The sequence below is a fragment of the Pyrus communis genome, chromosome 17 (assembly GCF_041283825.1).
Source record: "Pyrus communis isolate YQ-2024b chromosome 17, ASM4128382v1, whole genome shotgun sequence".
Taxonomy (NCBI): domain Eukaryota; kingdom Viridiplantae; phylum Streptophyta; class Magnoliopsida; order Rosales; family Rosaceae; genus Pyrus; species Pyrus communis.
In genome coordinates, this window is record NC_142581.1 from 25,155,431 (window position 1) to 25,175,424 (window position 19,994).

Sequence of the window (19,994 nt, forward strand, 5' to 3'; positions counted from 1 at the left end):
AAAGATAAAAATGTTAAGACGCCAAGGATCGTTGGCTGATTCACTCATTACAATTTACAAGTCTTAAAAATATATGAATGTACAGGCGATGCCATTGATAGGCTCGATTACCTTTTCGTGGTTACATTTGTACAATCAATTAACAATACAAATTTGATGAAAGGCAAGCATATCCAGAAGCAAAAATTGTAATGAAAGAAACTAAATTATTTACCAGAAACAGATGCGTGGTAAAATCACTGATTGATCGAACCTCAACGGCCAAAACATAGTGCATGAGCAACAACTGTGTATTCCAATCCAGCAATGTCTCACTTCCAAAATGATTTGAATTTAGTCCAGTTGGAGGATCGTAAGACAAAGGCAGCTCGCTTCGATGATATTTCCAACACCGTTTTCTAGCTCCACAAAGACAATCTGCCAAGAAGCACATAAATGTAAATAGATTATTACCAATTTCCGCCATTGAACTTGTTAACAACTTGAGCATCCATTCATGAAAAACTTCCTAGCACTATGTGTGAATTTCGAGTTACAGGGAGGCTTAGGGTTTACTAGCACCCATTACACCAATGAGTGAGCTTGTGAGTATAAGGTGGGTTAGGGTTTACTTGAGTGTTATAGGGTGAAGAAAACGTGTGCCTATAGGGTCTAGGTATTGGTGAGGTGTATGAAGAGAGTGAAAATGTGTTTTCCTCTTCAATAACCTTTGTCATAACTTCTCATTTGTTTTATGAAGGAACAAATTTGATGGTAACACGAAAAAGCCAACAAAAAAAAAACTTTACCTTGATGGAAAGAAGGAAGCTCTATGCTCCATTGGAGGGTTGTGTCTCAGTTAGCTCCGAACTCAGCATATGGTGAAGAAGAACATCAATTCTCTGGCTCCGAGTTTTGGAGCTGCACAAAACTCAAGATATGAGTTTCGACTATCTATAACACTTTAAAAATAGGCTTAGGTACCAACTTGACGCATCCACAAATTTCTTGAAATACATACCCCAAGGGTCGACGTCGATCTTTTACTCCTTCCTCTTCCTAAATAAATAAAACAGGATACAACTTAATCATTCAGTAGCACTGAATCGTTAGTGGTTTCATGCCAATTATATATGACCCATGATAATAGGACAAAAAAAGCAAAAGGATATCGATGGAGAAAGGTAAACTTTAAGTTTCTAAACCATTTTTTCATCCTAAAAATTCAGGGTTGGCATGAGATAAAAGTATTTTGATGCTCAGAATACATTAGCGAAAAACTCCGTACAAAAACCAAATTATGTAAAAAACTACTTTTGCTGGTACTTTATAGAGAGCATAAAAAAAAATTTGGATCAAAACAAAGTAACCAGCTTTCAAATCATCCATTTCATGCATGAACAATATTGGGAAACATCTACATTTTAAGCAACATAGTGGTGGTATTAATTGGTTTTTATTTGAAAATGTAAATTCGATAGAAGTTTACACAAGGAGTCCCAACGGCAGGAATTAAGGGAAACCAGAATCATATGAATAATAACAACCCCAACCCCCACAACATTTTTAAAGTACTGACCTTCCCATTTTCTTCACTTTCTTCTGATAACTCAAGATCCATTTCAGCAAAGAAAGCCTCCAGGACAAAAGCCACGACCTGAAATTACATGGAAACAAAACACGAAAACTCAAACTTCCTAGTTTAAATTCTGTAATTTCTTTAGGGAAACTGAGAGATGCATGACGATACACAAAAGACCCATGCTAAGCACAATGCACAGTGTCTCAGACCACTTCATTCAATCATCCAATTAAAGTTTCGTACAAACGCCAAGATCACATCATTGATTCGTAGAAACTCAAAAGATCACATATTTCTTGACTAAATTAGAACATTTATGAATCTATTCATAATTAAATAAAAAACTTAACACTTTTAACATTATTATACATATACAAAGTTCTTATGTAATGAAAATGAATGTAGCTGGAAAAACTAGTACCCCTAAAACATAATGTTGTCGGATATGCACCTTACTTTCAAATCCTTTAGTTATAATCCCGAAAAGAAACATACTGAAAAAGAACTTGATATTTCCCTTTGCTTACTGATTGGGTTTATATTGTATAGGACTATATCCATGGTTTGAGTTTATCACAAACAATTTTTTTTTTAATTTTTTATGAGGGCCTTATGTGGGCTTCAATTTACAGTCCTCTACTTTGCCAAGTGCATGGAAATTAGCTGGTCTAAAAACCCTGCTCAGTTAAATTTCGGGTTGAGTCAGGTGATAGCAACCTGTTTCCCTAATCATCATAGAAAATAACTGACTATGATTGTTGTGCTCTTCAAATAAGTGGGTGCGTGTAACAGAGTATTGTGCGTCTACAACACATGAAACAAAAAACAGATGAAACAATGAAGTGCCATTTTGGTAGCTCACCAAATTCAATAGCAGTAAGATGGTTATAAGATAAAAGCTGACAAAATATATAATGCTCCACCAAGTTCCTGTTAATTCCTGATAACTCTGAAATGGTAAAACATATGATTAGGGTCATAATAGTAATTATATCATCTATAATTTGGTTAAAATATGATACAAAATTGATTTAATTTTTAAGATGCTCCTAAACCATATGGTTCAACAAAAAACTTCATCAACAATATGTACTTTGAAAATGGTTATTAATATTATTGCTTGAAAAGCGCTCCTATTGATTCCTTACAGAGCAGGAATGTATAATAACAAATGTATACTAAAATTATATGAAAGTCAAAAACCTTGAGAAGTGTATAACTGATGAATGAGCAATAACCGAACAGGATCTGGTGTATCATAAGGGAATGAGGTATTCATCGGTTCGGGCGTATAACCGATACATGTCAAATTTATAACTGACTAACAATGTACTTTTTCGTAGGCTATTACTTTATGCATTCCTAAAACTAGAAAGTCTGAAAAACACTGCCAAACATGTAAACGAGTTGATCTACCTAACTGAGCTATATCCATTGTGATACATATTTTATCATGTAGATAATTTCTTGTCAAGATGAATATTACACGATCCAAAATTATCTCTTTGATATGTTTGATAGGTCCCATTGGTCTCTCTTTGTGATACATATTTTATCATATGCAATATTACTAAAAAGAAAAGAGAAAGCTGAGACAATTTTACGTACCTCCATCCACACTTGCCAGTTTCCCATGACTAGCAAATTGAAAAGTGTTACCATCCCATTGGGGTAGTCATTGAAGTTGAAAAGTAAGTAACTGATTTTGTCAAGAAATTCAATGAATCGACATTTAACAAGCAATTTTCCCCAGAGTTCTACAGTATCTATGCCATCTTTTATCAATATTCTACTTAAGGGCTGCTAAAGAAGATAAAAGCCATCCTGTTCGATATTCTATTAAATATCTCAGGTTTTATGTCAACAGTTCCATCAATGACAAAGGATACTCATTCTCATAAAGCTCAGATCCTTCCAAAGAGGTATTTCCATCATTCACCATTCCACCGAATATCTACAAATTAAAAAGGAAAGAAGTTCTTAGAAACAGATATAACATTAGCTAACAGATTGAAAGTTAATATAATTTCAGAAATGTAAGTATATCATCAATGGGTTTGGAAGATGTCATGCCATATAATTTCTAATGCATTCATTAACCACTGTCTGCCTCAGAAAGGTGTCCCTCGAATAAGCATGGGCTAAAGTGAACTACTCAACAAATACAAAGCTAGGACTAAAGTATAGAAAGTGCACTATGATATTAAACAAAGGACTTTCAAAAAGACAGCTTGAAAGGTGTCTATTAAAAGTTCTCTCAAATGTATTGCATCTAGACATTTTCAAGTCCCTCCATCTAATTTTTGTAGTGCATACCTAAAAAAGTTAGCCTAACTTCCATGGAATTTAATAGTCCCTCGTCCAAACACACCAAGGATTTGGCCGAGTCAAGAGTATTAACTAATAAGCACACAGGTTTCTCTTCTTTTTTCCAGATTTGTTCTTTGCTCTTTTGGGATTGGCAATTTGTATTCTCCCTTCGGTTTTAGTTTAATTTTTGTTATATTTGTTCTGGACGCTTCATCACAATACAAGACACCATTAGCGCCTATTTGGAATTGTGATATATGAAGCATATTTGTTCATGGTACACATATTATACAATTAAAAAGAAAATATACTTATACAGTTATACTTTTTAGTTTTTGTACAACCAAAAGAACAACGGTGTAACTGGAAATCTGGAGTGCCTTAGATTAATGTTGTGGTAGTCAGTGATTTCATTCGTTGACTTTTGGTGTCTACTTTAAAATCTTAGAGTTTGGCCAGAGGACACCTTGTTTTCTGTTTTTGTTCACCTTTTTATTTTAACAAAAGTCTTTTCATCAACAAAGTTTCAAACGCAAGTTTAGAGAACACTGTATTACCTGTACACCAAGTATACAATAGATACACAAGACACAGAATATGGTTCCAAGGTATGGCATCAAACTCGGTATGAGGGCTAAGAAGGTAGCAACAAATGCCCGGTAGCGCTGGATATGCATCAGGAGCCTAATCAATCTTAACATTCTTGCAATGAGAAGGTAGCGAATCCTGATAACAAGAAAACGAGAAATTCATTGAAAAACATTAGGACCGGTACATTGAGGAAATATAAGAAAGCTAATAGCACGGAGTATAAGAATTTCATCCCCTACCATTCTCCATTTGAAAGAAAAGTTAGTCCTTCAGGAGCCACAAAAGTTATAGTTTCCCCAATAACTGCAAAAGTAATAATAACCATTTGTCGCTGAAATACAATACAATCTAATAATGCTAAGAAAGACACGTATAAAATCCAAATTCAATTACAACTAGATATCGCATACCAAACATAGCCTCAAGTGAATCGCACTAATAGGTAAGTGATCTATTGGTCATCAACTAATCAATCCTACAATTAAGTGAATCACATTAATCATGACAACAGTGAGGCATATGCAAAATAATTTGCATGGGAAACAGAGTCGAATTGTATATTGACCAATACTTAGAACTTAGAAGAGCTTTATATGATTGGAATTATTTTTAATAACAAATATCATTATAAAACATTATAGAACAATTTCTTCGAAAACATTTTGATGATAAGGACAGAAGTTTAATATTAAATCAGAAGAAACAGGGATGTGGCTGTCCCGTACTGGTTACCTATTATCCATGTCACCACAAAATCAAAGCGATTTTGGCCATCCCTCCAATAGTTCTCAAATCCAAAAGAATAGACTTTCAGAGCCATTTCCAGTACATATACCCACCCTGTGGGGCACAAAGCAAACCATTTGAACAAGTTAAAGCTGAGGTCCCCAAAAATAGCTCTGAATAACTGACTTCACCCATTGGCCGAGCGAAGAACCAAAAGAAAATGCACATGATCATCAAAAATTACAAGACAATTTACACATTCTGTAGATTTGCCACAGAAACTGGAAATTGAAGTACTTTATTGGTTGAAAAACATGAATTTGCTAAACTTTGGATGCAAATGACCTCCAGCCACAAGTTCTAGAACATCCTACAATTTAGCTGGCTATAAATATCTTCCAAACCAGAAGTAAATTTTGTGTGGCAACTATGTGGATCATTGTTCAACTCCTATTCCAATAAAGACAGTACCAGAAGAATTATTGTTGTAGCAAGCCCTTACCAAAAACAAACTCCGCCACTTGCCATACCTCTTGAGCAGTACTGTTTTCTATATCAAGCTGAACGCCCAAATTCAAATTAGCATGCATCATGGTAATTGACTTATATGTAATCAGAGCAATTAATAATGAGGCATCAAATGTTCAAATGATTCAAATCATGGTTAACAAGAATATGGCGTAACATTCCATTTAAACCTTTTTAGATAATGACGCATGTTGCAGATCACACACAAATGTAATTAAGAGAGTTTTCTTGTATTGACAAGCATATATTATCAACGCATAAGGAACAAATGTAGGCATGTAATTTTGGTTCTCAAATATCTTTTTCAATACCAGAGAGCAACTGCACAAGCATCAATGTTTCTCTCAAGCTTCATACCAGAACCATTCATTATATTTCCCATGTATGTCAAAGCAAAGTTGATGTAAATAAAAAATAGTCAAGTCATTCATATATAGTGTGTAGAAGATTAATGATACTCCAATCATTATCAGAACCGATAATCTAAAGTGAAATTTGATAAGGACGTGGTATACTACAAAATTATGTAAAAGAAAAAACTGAAAAGTAAAACTGAAGGAACAAATAAAAAAGTTGAACATTTAAAAAAGGTTCTCCAACCACATTTAGATTGGGGGAGATGGGGGTTCCACCATCCCCTGAGATGGGGCACCCAAATGTCGACCAAGAGTATTGCCATGAGCTCCTTCCATCTTATGTTTCCAGGTACAAAACGGATGTGGGACTCAACATATGAGCATAAGATATTAAACTTGGGCCATGACAATGTCCCTTCAGATGGAAGCCTTGAACCCCTTGATAGGAGGCCTTGTGCCCCCTAAAGAAGAGTGGCTCCGAAGGGGTGGCCAGTTTTTATATGACGCAATAACAACTCCAGAACAAGAAGTTAGCAGATTAGTATTAAGTATGATCGTGTCCCTTAAACCCGTAAACAGTGTGTGTATTGGGTTAACCACAACTTGAATACAACACAAATGGGCGCAAACAGTAATCATGTCGCGTTAGCACGAAAGGTAGATGACTGTGTTGCGTTGATACAATTATAACCTAGTCTATTATAACTTGACAATTTAAAATTTCAAGTTAAATTTATTATAGTACACATGCAAGTGTGTGTAAACAAACTATGATTTCTGTAAAGCACTAGTGCAAGTTATGTTGAATTTCAAGCCATACCGTTGTTTCTACAATAACGGTAGCCAGGTTGAGTATGAGTATGAAGGATATTATGTATCCAAATATGGGACTCCGTATGAAGGCCTTCAACTTTTCGGAGAACAATGAATGGTAGAATGAAGGGAACTTTTCAAGCAGAGAGGGCTGCACCCAAAATTTAAAGCATCAAAAGTGCAGTATAAGAGCAGTTCACCATCATATAAAATAATAACAAGCAATTTTCTCATGCTTTGGATCCGAATAAATTCAACTTACAGTATCCTCCTTCGGGAATTTTAGGGCAATGGCATTGCAAAGATCAAAGAATTCTTCTAAGTTGATCTACCAGTGAAACAAATAAACATCCAACAAATAAATCAGGGACGTAGAGTCCACAAATGATAATAACCACATGAAACTTCGCAAAAAATGGAGTTGCAAAACTAGCAAGACATACATGATGCTAACATGAGCTTGTATCAAAGAAGGGCAGTATAATGTAAAATAATAATAACATATCAGAAAGAGGCCATCAAAGCTATTTTAAACCAATCATATGAAAATTTCAAATTTATACTGCATAAAAGATACTGAAAATAGTCTAAATAAATGCCTGCAAGCAATTTAATCTACCTTGAAGTCTCCACTGTCATCCAGCTCATCAAATATCAGCTCAAATTCCTCTCTTGTCATTTTTGGCAAAGTCCTATAAACAATTTAAACAAAGGCATAGGTCAACATCAGCAAGATCAATAAAAAGGGCGACCCCAAGCTAACAAGGCTCCGCACTTTGCAAGATCAATATAACAAAATATTAAACACACGCACACACAATACGGTTCACTCATGGAAACATTTGCAAGACAATGTATCACTGACACAGTGTAATAAGTAACTAGTTGGTATCTGAAGCAAATACAAAACAGGCACGGGACCAAACTATTGCAAACTGTTTTAACATTGTTGTGTAACGGACCTGGGTGAGCCCACAACTAAAACTGATCCGACAAGGATTTTGTAAGAGCAGCTCAAAATATGGAGAGCAGATAACTTAAAAGAAATTTAGAAAGTGCAAATGCATGTTAAAAACTCAACAAGCTATTTCCAGGCCAGAAATAAACTTCAGGCCTCGTTTGGTGTCTAGGGTTAGCTTGAATTGGATAACTCCCTAGGTTCAATGAATGTTGAATGAATAAATGGATGTTAACTTCCATAGTTTGTCTAAGTTGAAGTTAGAAGATGGATTGTCATCAAAGAAACTTGTCCCTTCGAATCCCCAGAAAATGGTGGGAGTCCATGGGCAAATTTTTTTTCATGACTAATGGATATTCTACTTTCTACTTGGACAAACTATGCAAGTTGACATCCATTTCTTCATTCAACATTCATAGAATATAGGAGTTATCCAATCCAAGCCAATCCTAGACACTGAATGACGCGTCAAAGTAATATTCTCAATCAACTACTTCTCAATGGATCTGTTCTGCTTAAAGTATCCTCTTTCACATTTGACTAAAATGACCTTAAGATAAAACATGGAACATTGACAGAATATAGATGAGGTTGGACCATGGATACCTGTATTTATTTAGTTCCTCAAATAGTTGAATACACTCATCCTTATTGAGATACCCTACATTCTGTCAAGCACAAATTGATGGAACACTTAGACCACTTATAACATGGAACACATTAAAAGTAGAAGTTACGTCAAACATAAAAACCACACTCGAATACAGAAAAAGCTTCCATGTAAGTGTACTGTATTTATGATGATTATATTTTACCTTCAATTCAACGTAAAAAGTCAACTAAGTTGTCATAAATGAAATAAACACTGTTTTCTGATGGGTGAAAGAGAGAAAATCAATAACAAGGATGGCAATTGGTAGAGTTCAAGGAAAGATAACCCAAAGAATAAGGATCATCACCAATTATTAAGTTTTCATCAGCATTCTGAACAGGGATCGTCTTTCAATCCTGTTCATATTCCACCATTAATGTGAATTTTTTATCATTCTGGCTCATAAATAAATTCCATAACCCACATGCAAAAGCCCTACAAGTACACAGGAGAAACACCTAAAGCTCAACAGATCTAAAACTCATAGGGGGGAAGAAGAGAATAGAAACAAGATTCATCAACTCAAAGAAAAGTCAAAGGAACATTTTCTACACTGTTGAAAGATCAATAGCTGAGCAGTCATTAAGCATAGGGATGAGAAACAGTAGAATAAACGTGCAACTTACTCATATCTCCTTAGTTTCTGTAAGACCTTATCAATAAGGGGAAACAATTACTTACATCCTTGTCTAATAAATTGAAGGCTTTCTTTAGTATAGCTTTCCTCGTCTGGTCCATCTCAGAAACTTGCTTTACAAGCTACAGAACAAATTGCATATAAGCACGTATATTCATATTCTTCCTGAAAATTACAAAATATAATCACAACAAAACTGTTAAGTGTAGTAAACTCTAGGAGCAGTTAAACTAGTGGATACCAGATAAAATTAAATACAACAGTCATCCATGTGATCGTTAAAAGCAGATAGTATATACAAGAACTACACCTGATTTTTGAAGCTATCGTACACAACAGCAAGAATCAAGTTAGTGACAAAGTAAACTCCCAGCAGCACGTAGAGAACAAAAAACAAGGAATACCAACGTGAAGCCCTAAATAACAAGAAAATAGAATTTCATTAAATAGTAAAACCAACGGCCACATGTGAAGAATTGTTCTAATGCCAACTTTAAGAAGAATAACAATGTCCACAAGTTAAAACAAAAGCAAAGGAAATTCCAATGCTCGTAGACATCTTAATGTGAAAATTCCATGCGAATAACCAAAAAAAATAAAAAATTCTAACATTCGTTCAGCATATCTTTGGTGCATTCCTTTCTCGACATACTATTTTAATATACTCCTTTATTGTTCTGCTCATTTGTTCCCCTACACAAGGATTCTTTGAATATTTCTTGCCAGTATATTTCTCTCTATCCCCAAAGATAGACATACCAGCCAAATCAACTCAAATTAAAATCCTAATGGGATCCCCAAATTATGGGGAAAACATGAAAAGTCTTTAAAATAATTAAATAATTCAGTTTACGGTAGAAAAATAGGAACCTGACTTTCTGGATGAAATTATAAAACAAGAGTAAATAAAAACAAAAAGCAAAAAACAAAAAGAGCTCTCTAGTCAATTTTCATGGTCAAACTTACTTGTAGGCAGGTATCCAGACATCTGGATTGTTGGATGTGGTGAATAAAACAAACATCTGATACAATGTAATACCATACGAAGTAAATACTGCTCCCTGCTTGGTATCTTCAAACATGACATAGGCCAACCAACTGGAAAACAGAAGAAATAAAAGCCCTAGAGCCTGCAATGGAAAAAATTAATGGTGAAAACCAGACTAGGAATTTTAAATAATTTTATTCAATGAAACAGAACAAAGTGGAAGTGTGCCATCACAGAAGCCTTACAAACTGTAAAAGAAAAAACGTAAGACTTTCCTTTTTTGATAAGGGAGAAAAATAATTGAATTAAAAAAAATAAAAAAAATAAAAAAAAGATGAACAAAAGTCTAGCATTAACCAACAAAAACTAGAATATACGAACAAAATCTTTCAACAAATAAAAAACTAGAAGCAAAAAAAATAAACATTTGAAGCACAGCTTTCATAAAACACACTAACAACACTCCTCCCAATCAAGAAGGATTTCACGACGGGAACGGCCCTTAAAATGTACGGACAAATCCCACAAAGGAACAAAAAGTTCAATTTATCCCAATTTGACCTCGAAACCCTCCTCTTTGTCTTAAAAAGATATTCTTGTCCCATTCCATTCCTAAACCCTAAACCCCTTCAGGGCCTTCACCCATGAAAAACTAGGGAAACGCCAGATCAAACTGAACACCTCCAGCAATCCTAGACGAATCTGACTAATGAACACGCAGTGCAGAAATATGGTCTGCATTCTCCTCATCCAGTTTACACCGCACCCCAAAGTGGTGATAATCACGCAAACGATCTTCTTCTCTAGAACATGATGTCAGAGATATTTAGAGTTTTCCAAAATCAACCAGCCAAGAGAATTAACACCTAAGCTGCCACACCAGCCATCCAAATTATCTTGAATGGCTCAAAGGAGGGATCCAGTTGATCTGTTAACAACTGAAAGGAGAAGGATGAGCTGACCATGATCTTTGTTCAACTAGACACAAGCCCAAGGAGACATGACTTGTAAGAATCTCAATACAAGGTGGGAAAAAATATTGGTTCCCAAAATGCGACTCTCCTCCCATTATCAACCACAATAAGATTTAAGAGGGGCAAAATAGAATAAATAAAGCTATCAGGTAAGACAATCACTAACTAACAAAAGGATAAAATACCCTACTGATACAAATAAGAGCTCAAAAATAGATAGTTAACAAACCAAGATGTTCAAGTACGTTCCAAGCATTCCAGCCAGGATGAGCATGCATGACCGCAATTCCCTATTAGTAAAGGTAAAATGGAACCAAGCAAGCTCAAGTTATTATGGGAAAAAGAATAACATAGTACATGCATCAAAAGATAATAATACATAACGAGGTTTGCTTCCACAAATTATTATATCCATATGGCATCATCAATGGTCTAACAGAACCAAATGTCACTACGTAGGAATTTGTTCCTGCAAACCTTAATTAAAAACCAGAAAGTTTGTGTCTCCGCTTCTTTATTGTTTGGTGGAAGGGTAGGAAATGGAAAATGTAGATTCCCCACATAAACAAGATCAGAATATGCATATGATTATGTACAAGCAGCACTCCTCAGCAACTGTGTTTTGACTCTTTTTGTGAAGGACAAGAGTCCATATGAGGATCATATATATAAAGTTTAAGCAAAAGAACATAATAACATACAAATATAAATGTCATTTGCATCTTATGTGGCCCTTAAAATCTTTAGTTATGCAACTTCATACGAATATCTTAAAAAAAAAAAAAAAAGGAAAATGTTAGCATGCCACATGAACTTTTAACCCCTAAGACACTTGACCACCTCAAACAAGCTTTTGTGACAAAATAGCGCCCACCATCAAGACTGAGGATCTCCGTTTAAAAACAAAATGTCACGTGCACGTCACCACCATTTTGTGACTGATTGCCACTTGAACTAATGTTTTGTGCAATACTGCACCCTGATTTTTTTTTTTATTTTGTACATAGTGTCACCTGAAACCTTACCAAATTATCCCCCAACTCTATTCAAGCAATCATATTCTAATTCTTTTTATTTTACTTTAGTTTTGGTCAAGTAATATCGGGCATTTGGAATAGCTTCTTATGGGCCATCAAAAAATAATTTTGAAAGCCCATTTAATTTCAAACCCTCAAGATATTTTTTATCAAAACTAAGAAAATAACTAAAATTGTTGTGAAATATGGTGTGAATGCCACACACAGAAATGCATAAAGAAGCAAAGCAACATGCTGCCTAAGTGGACATTGGTGGCACCAATTAAGGGCTTTAGGTAGGATAAGTCTTAGGGAGATGAAAATAGTAAAATGGATGAGGAATTTCACTCACGCAATTTATTTCCTACCAGTGTAAGGCTTCCCTATATAAATGGCATGAGTGAAAGTCCTCAACCATTTTACTATTTCATCCCCTAAGACTTACTCCCACCCTTGGAGTAAAACTCAAATTTTAGGTTCCAAACTTACCCTAAGTTGCTCTAACCCTTGGGGCATATAAGAGTTAAAACCCAAAACTCATTTCTGGGGCAAATTTAGCCTAGGATTCCCCCTGGGTTGGTGGGGTTGGCCCACCATATATGTGTATTTTTTTTAGTTTTATATTTATAAATTCATTGAAACCAACAGCTAAGATCTAATATGATCAAATCCAATGGTAAAAAAAAAAAAAAAAAAAAAAATTTAACGGTCCAAATTTAAATCCAACGGCTAAAGTAATTAAAAATTAATTAATTTATGTGTTTCATATTCTTTCATAGTGCTCCATGAGTTTCATGGTGTTGGTTTAATGATTTTTCAATACTTAGCGGAATCTAAATATTTTTAGGTTAAAATGTTCAAAAAATTAAATTAGGATACTCTACATAATTTTTGTTTAAAAAAAAAAGTTACTTTAAGAAAAAAATTATCCTAAATTCATTCTTAAGTAATCTCGGGCTAAAAATTTAACCCACAAGGGTTGGAGGAGAAAAATTGTTTCTAGGTTAAATATTTTAGATTTTAACCCAAGGGTTGGAGATGGTCTAAGACTTACCCGAGATAAATCTTTTAATTGCTGTCACCAAAGTCCACTTTGGCTGTATGTTGCTTTGCTTCTTCATGCAATCTTATGTGTGGCATCCACACCATATTTCACAACAAAAATGAGTTTATAAATTTTTCCCCCCAAAAGCTTGAATAAGATTGAAAAGGTAGTTTGGAAGCAAAAGAAAAGTTTCAAATGCCACAATAAGAAGTTCATGTGGAAAACCATCACAAAAAAAAAGTTAAGGTGGCAATTTGTCACATGATTCACACATGACAATCTATTAATAGAAAACCTAATGGTCTTCAAGATAGGTGGCGTCTTGTAACAAAAGTTTAGTTCAAGTGGTAAACGTCGCAAAAGAAAGTCTAAGCGGTCAAGTGTCGCGTGAATTAGATTTTACACACAATACCTGAAATTCAATATGAAAAAGATAACTCTGATGTATGGTGCAATCCTGAAAGGAAGGGAATCAAAGGCCACCGAAGACACATAGAGAGCATAAACCAGCATATCAGCAACCAAAATCAGTAGGCATGTGACCTAAAAAGATCCAAAAAAAAAAAAAAAAAATCATTACTAGAAAGAAAACAAGAACAGCATTCAGCATTCATAGTCGGTGGACAAATCAAATATTAATTTCAACATTGATTTTAATCATTTTCTACAAAAAATGCTTTTTTTTCCTAAGCTGTTTATAATGCTCAAGATATCAATAGTTACGTAAGTCCAAATGCACAGAAATATTATAGTCTACACATCCCTTTGGCTGATATTAATTGAAGCAGAAATGTTGACTAAAGATCAGACAAGAAATCTCATGTAATTAATATAGTTGATTCTAAAGAGTAAATGCAAACTGTTGACAGTAGATTCATAGCAGTCATCATAGGGATTCGACGTGAAAAAGGAAGTGCCGGCTATCGACTACCTGATTCATAGCAGTCATATTTGACGTATTGTATTTGGTTCCATACTCGATCTATATTGTTTGTATGGCTATATATATCCTCCAACTTCAAGAACAACATAATCAAGAGGAATTACTCTGATTTTAAACTCATCTAGAAAGGATGAACTGCTATCATTTTTAGCAGTTCGTCTTCTGTTGTACTACTGCAGCACCAGAAAGGAACTAAAGCCCAACTCAACTCCTCAAGGATTTTCTGGTGGAAGGTTATTTGCTTAGTTTTCCTTTAGTTAGAAGATAACTGATTTCCATCCGTACAGATTTTGAATATCAAATATGAAAGGCATGTCGAAGATTCTGTACGTGATAAAACATAAAAAAATACTCTCTTCTGATTTTCATGTAAATTCCTGTATGGATTATATTGGAACCCCTATGAAGCGTCAAGCAGTCATCAGGAGAAGCAATAAAATTTCCAGACAGCCTAAGGCCAGAAATGCTTAATGGTTGAAATTATACTGGAGAAACAATGATGCTTAAATGGCTGATTCCAATATAATAAGGACTGCATAACAGTTACATCTGCAGGGTTGAAGGTAGCACCAACTATAGCCAGATTTGATCACCCCCTCCCCCAAGAAACAAAAAATAAGTCATGTAGATTATTTGGATCTCTGCAACAACAAATCTACTGCACTTTGATTCACAAAAAGAGTGCTAGAAGACCAAGATAAATATGATTTATTAATACTATGGATGAAGGGTAAGGAAGAGAACCTTTCATATTACAGCCAATGATAAGGCCAAAACAAAGCACTTACCTTAAATATGGTAAGAGGATTTTTCCAATAGAGGAACCCTTCATACGAAATTGGAAAGAAAATGTGCACTATGAGTACAATGAGTGTTATTCCCTGCACAGAAAAGGGTAAATTTAAACTTCTAAAAAGAAAAGTAGCTGTCTAATGCATTAACAACAGAAATTGGCCAAAAAAAAGTGAAATCTCAAAAATGTATCATATAAGCTCAAGCAAACACCACAAATCTTCTAACATCATCTTGTAACAACAATAACACAATACCACTATGCATGTATGCGAGCATCTCTATTAATAATTTACTTGTACTATGCGTGGATAATCTATTTAATTTACACATTACCCACGCATAGTGATCAATTTACTTATTCTGATTAATTTATGAATACTTAACAAAAGCAGAAGTGTGTGTATGCGTGCATAAGCACCGCATGAATGTGAGTGGTGAGCAAGTTTTTGCAGAGCTACATAAAATTTTGGAGAACTCCGCCTTCCATAAATTAAGGAGAAATTAGGTTCTCATCCCTAATTATTTTATTTCCTTGATTGAAACCTTATTCCTTTTTAATTTTTTATCAATGTCCTTTGGTTTTTATCACGCCATTAAATATTTACATGTCAGCATATTTAAATTTTATAATTAAAAATTATTTAACCATTTCCAAATAGATCCATTTAGTGTTAGAAACATTACATTTGATAATATTTACATTTATTCTAAATTTTGTATCATATATTTCTATTTTTATTATTTGCACCCATTTTTAAATTGCAACCATTTTTTAAATATGTTTAAACTTTTATTTGGAATTGATCTTTCCCTATTAGGTAGGTGTTAGTCCTTGCATGATATTAGGAAGGATTTAATCATTTTTGTTATTAAATTTCTTAATTAATACTGAAACTTAACATTTTATCCTTCAATCAAAGTATTCAAATTAGCAAAGTTTCAATCTAAACTTGACAAAAAAAAAAAAAAAAAAAAGTTTCAATCCAAAATTTTAGTCAATCAGCTCAGAAGTTAGCAGAGTACAACAATGGTACACTAGGAGCAACTAATTGAAATTGTTAAAAGAAAACATCGATACTGCATCGGACGTAGACGATGAACTTGAACAGAATGTTGAGTGTGAAACAGAAATGAGACTAAAAAAAAAACAAAAAATACCTCATAAATAAGAGACTCCAGAGAATTCAAGTACGGCAATTGGCCAAGATAGAAGTAGTCTCTGTCACTACATGTATAGACAGTGTCGGTGTACCTATAGCACCACAGAGGTTTCTGCACAGATTTCACCAAGCACCATATGGTAAAATTGGACACCAAAAAATAGTCAAGATTATATTTTTGAAAAATAAAAAAAAAAATTGCGGAGACGAACCTCGAGGAAGTTGAGTACGATGAGGGCGAAATAGAGGAGGGCCCAAAGGAAGCTGAATCGGAAGTAAAGGAAGTAGTACTTAGCGGCGCTCTGAAAGTTTGATTGATCCAGTATCTGCTCTGGTAACCCAATGCCATCTTCCGCCTGTAGATTATATTGCAATTTATTTCTCTGTTTTCGCAACGAGTAAGACGAAAAATGAGGATTTAGGGAAATGAGAGAGAAGGAGAGAGGGACCAAATCGACGAGTGCAGCAGCTTTCTGATAAGGAGTGCCGGAGGTGATGGCATCGGAGCGGTGTTTGAAGCCGGGGAATGGACAGCGAGGGCGCCGAAGGCCGCTGCCTTCACCGCTGAGCAGAGGCTTCTCCATCTTCTCCGGCGATGTGACGAGCCGAAATGGAAAATGGGTTGTCCGGCGCGGTTCGAGGAGTTATTGCGGCAGTTGGGAATTGCGGCCTGTGACTGACTCTTGTCCGTCTGGTGTTTTAAGTTTACCGCTGGAAAATAAAATAAAAATAGAAGTTTATTCCTAACCGCAAGATCAATTTGGACGGCCAAGATTGCTCGGTGCCCCAGATCCCGAGAGAAGGATCCGGAGGTGTTTGGTTCCGTTGGATTTGATGCGGCGGGGGATATGCATAAAGTATTGTTGACGTGGAACATAACGTGGATGGAGTTTTATAAATGAATACTGATCGTGACCGCAACCAAATCTGGGATTTGGATGTCGAATTTTTTTATTTTTTCAATTTATTTTGGTTTCATGTGGGGTTAGAGAGTGATTGGTGGAGGACTCTAAGGATAAACTACGCGATGTCGGCAAGGCCAATCTCGATCATTTGGTGTCCTATCAAATTGATCTCGACTTTCTTTTAAGTATTCTAAACAAATAATCAACCTATTAAACATGTTACCTTCATTAAGAACCAATTAAAAATTTGTTAAAATTAAAATAAACTTGATGTTAGATTACATATTGATTAAAATCACTTGATGTATCCTTAATTTAAAATAATTAATGTGCATTTTATTTAAGGCTTATTATATTAACATTGTACAAATTGTTGAATAAACCTTACATACTTAATACACCGTACATTTGCTTTTTCAATTAAAAAGAGAGCTACTAGACCTACTCATTGTCTTATTTTCTCACCCACGTTATAATCTCACCCACCTTAAAAAGTTAAAAAATTAAAATGTTATTTTCCCACTCACTATTATTGTCACATCCAAGTCTCGACTCCGTTGTAGCACGATATTGTCCGTTTTGGGCTTATCATTCTCTCACGGCTTTGTTTCTAGAAACTCACAAGCAACTTCCCAGTGGGTCACATATATTGGGATTGCTCTGACCCAATCTCGCTTAACTTCAGAGTTCCGATGGAACCCGAAGTCAGTGAGTTCCCAAAAGGTTTCTTGCTATAGAGAGGGGAGCATGTACATGTAAGGCACATCATCCCCTCTCCGTTGGTCGATGTGGAATCTTACAATTATTCTCAAAATAACCTTTAATTTATACAAACACATAAAATTATAAAATTGTCTCTTAAAAAATATAAACAAATAATATATAAATGAAAACCACTAAGTTCTGCAAATTCAAATGGAAACGACAGAGGTATCTAAATTCAAAACAATTCAGCAACGATAAATTCAAAAATATGATGGACAAATTCAAATGACCCATACATAAAGTATTCTTCTACCTTTTCAATGGAAACATAATCTTCTACCTCTTTCATAGAAGCATCATCTTCCACCTCTTGTATGAAAAAGTCATCTTCTAAGTCAATTGATATTTTTTTACTTCTTTGAATGAAAGGAGATGAAAATATGAGTTCGAGTTTAAGATAGACAAATCGTCTCCCACACCCAACCTTTTTCAAAAAAAAAAAATTAAACAAAACAAGATAATTAATGTCATTACCAGTCTTTTTGCAAATGGATAAATTTGTAATTAAAAAAATTCATTAAAAGATGGGTGGGAAAATAAGACATTAGGGTGGGAATAACATCACTCATTAAAAATTATCTTAATACACCACACATATTTCCCCATAATACCCTCACACCACATTCTTAATATGCACCTTACATTTTTTACATGCACCTCATATTTTCTATACACCTCACATTTCTCGAATCTTATAAAGCTTTTAATTTGGACAAAAAATGCTGATTGAAATTTTGACAAAATATGCCGTTTGGAATTTTAAAGCATATGTGGGTTGTTTTCAATCTCATCATTAAAACACATGTCATTTGGTTTTAATATTTAGTGGTAATTTTAGTGTTTAATTCTTCATGTAATCTCTGTGATCCCTAAAAGATGAATACGAACATAGAAGCTTGAAAATACGCATCAAAACAAGATTAAATAATTATTGATGTCTTCAAAATCACTAAAACAATAAAAAAAAATATGAAGTCTTACCTTATGTAAAGCTTCTGAAACATTGATTTCGTGTTTTATTCGTCAAAAATAAATTTTCTCAATCAACATGTTTGTAGTTTCATTGGTTAGGGTTTTGTTCAACAATGGAAGGTCGGAAGGTTTTGATAGTTAAAGAAGATAAATAATACATTAAAAGTGATTTGGGGTGTATATATATTTTATTTTTTTTATTTTTTAACCTAATAAGGTCAAAATTGCCATTACATAGTAAATAAGTCATTTAATATTAAATTTTAATGTGATGTGCATTCAATATTTTGTGGAGTGCTAATATAAAAAGAATTTATTTAATATCTCCCATTAAATATTTAAATTTATTAATATACAATTTTTAATTTATTTTTTGACCAAAAAAGATTTTTTTTAATTTATTAATTTTATTTAACATTCTTCAAACTTGAAATACTCAATTAATGTACCTAAATATTAGTACCAAAATGTATTATATTGAACTAATGTATTTAAATGTTAGTACCGAAATGTATGTACCGAAATATATGCACCGAAATGTATTATATTAAATTAATGTACCTAAATGTGTATACCAAAATGTATACACCGAAATGTATTATATTGAATTAATGTACCTCAATGTTTGTATCGAAATGTACGTACAGAAATGTGTGTACCCAAATGTATGTACCGATATATATTATAATAAATTTAATATACCTAAATGAAAAAGACAAAGTACATCGAAATATATTGTATAACAAAAGTTAATTTATCTAAATGTTTACAACAAAATATATTACAATAAATGAAACGAAAGTAAAAATAAAATTAATAAATGAGATTATTAATGTATCAAGGACTAAAATTAGATTTTGATCCTACTCATGGTTTTTTAATCTAAAAGTCATCTTTGCGAATGATTAAAATGAAGTTTTCTATTTTTGAAATGTCATATGAACTTGTATACATTATTGTAGCTATGGTCCCTTAACTTTAACTCAATTGGAGCAATGGTCCCTCAACTAAAAATTTATTACCATTAGTTCATCAACTTTAATTCAACTAGAGAAATGATCCCTTAACTTTAACCCAATTGTAGCAATGGTCATTCCAACATAACTCGTTTTGACAAAAAATTTGACATAGTTGACAAAAATGACAATAATTACACTTTGATAAGTTGAGAGACCTTTATTATATAAATGGTTATTCCAACATAACTTATTTTGACAAAATTTTGACGAAATTGATGAAAAAGACTATAGCTACACATTTTGATAAGTTGAGGGACCAATGATAATGAATTTTTAATTG

At 33.9% G+C, this 19,994-nt stretch overlaps 1 protein-coding gene across 3 annotated transcripts; it reads right to left on the minus strand.

Moving 5' to 3' along the window:
- On the minus strand, nucleotides 1-16,918 carry LOC137749403 (two pore calcium channel protein 1). 3 transcript variants are annotated; one of them, XM_068489496.2, is made up of 24 exons: nucleotides 16,503-16,918; nucleotides 16,266-16,409; nucleotides 16,052-16,165; nucleotides 14,887-14,979; nucleotides 13,568-13,698; nucleotides 11,324-11,384; nucleotides 10,099-10,262; nucleotides 9,443-9,548; nucleotides 9,177-9,254; nucleotides 8,450-8,511; nucleotides 7,505-7,577; nucleotides 7,148-7,213; nucleotides 6,893-7,036; nucleotides 5,691-5,748; nucleotides 5,195-5,302; nucleotides 4,702-4,765; nucleotides 4,429-4,597; nucleotides 3,451-3,515; nucleotides 3,170-3,260; nucleotides 2,424-2,510; nucleotides 1,559-1,636; nucleotides 1,001-1,038; nucleotides 789-900; nucleotides 1-417 (listed from the first exon to the last, which is right to left on the minus strand). In XM_068489496.2, exons 1-23 carry the CDS (start codon nucleotides 16,635-16,637, stop codon nucleotides 810-812), a joined length of 2,220 nt encoding a protein of 739 aa, XP_068345597.2. In that variant the 5' UTR covers nucleotides 16,638-16,918; the 3' UTR covers nucleotides 1-417; nucleotides 789-809. The 3 variants fall into 3 exon arrangements, with proteins under 3 accessions (XP_068345597.2, XP_088545999.1, XP_088546000.1); XM_088689873.1 differs by lacking the exon at nucleotides 2,424-2,510; XM_088689874.1 differs by lacking the exon at nucleotides 6,893-7,036 and having other exon boundaries at nucleotides 16,503-16,757.
- Nucleotides 16,919-19,994: the final 3,076 nt, after the last annotated feature.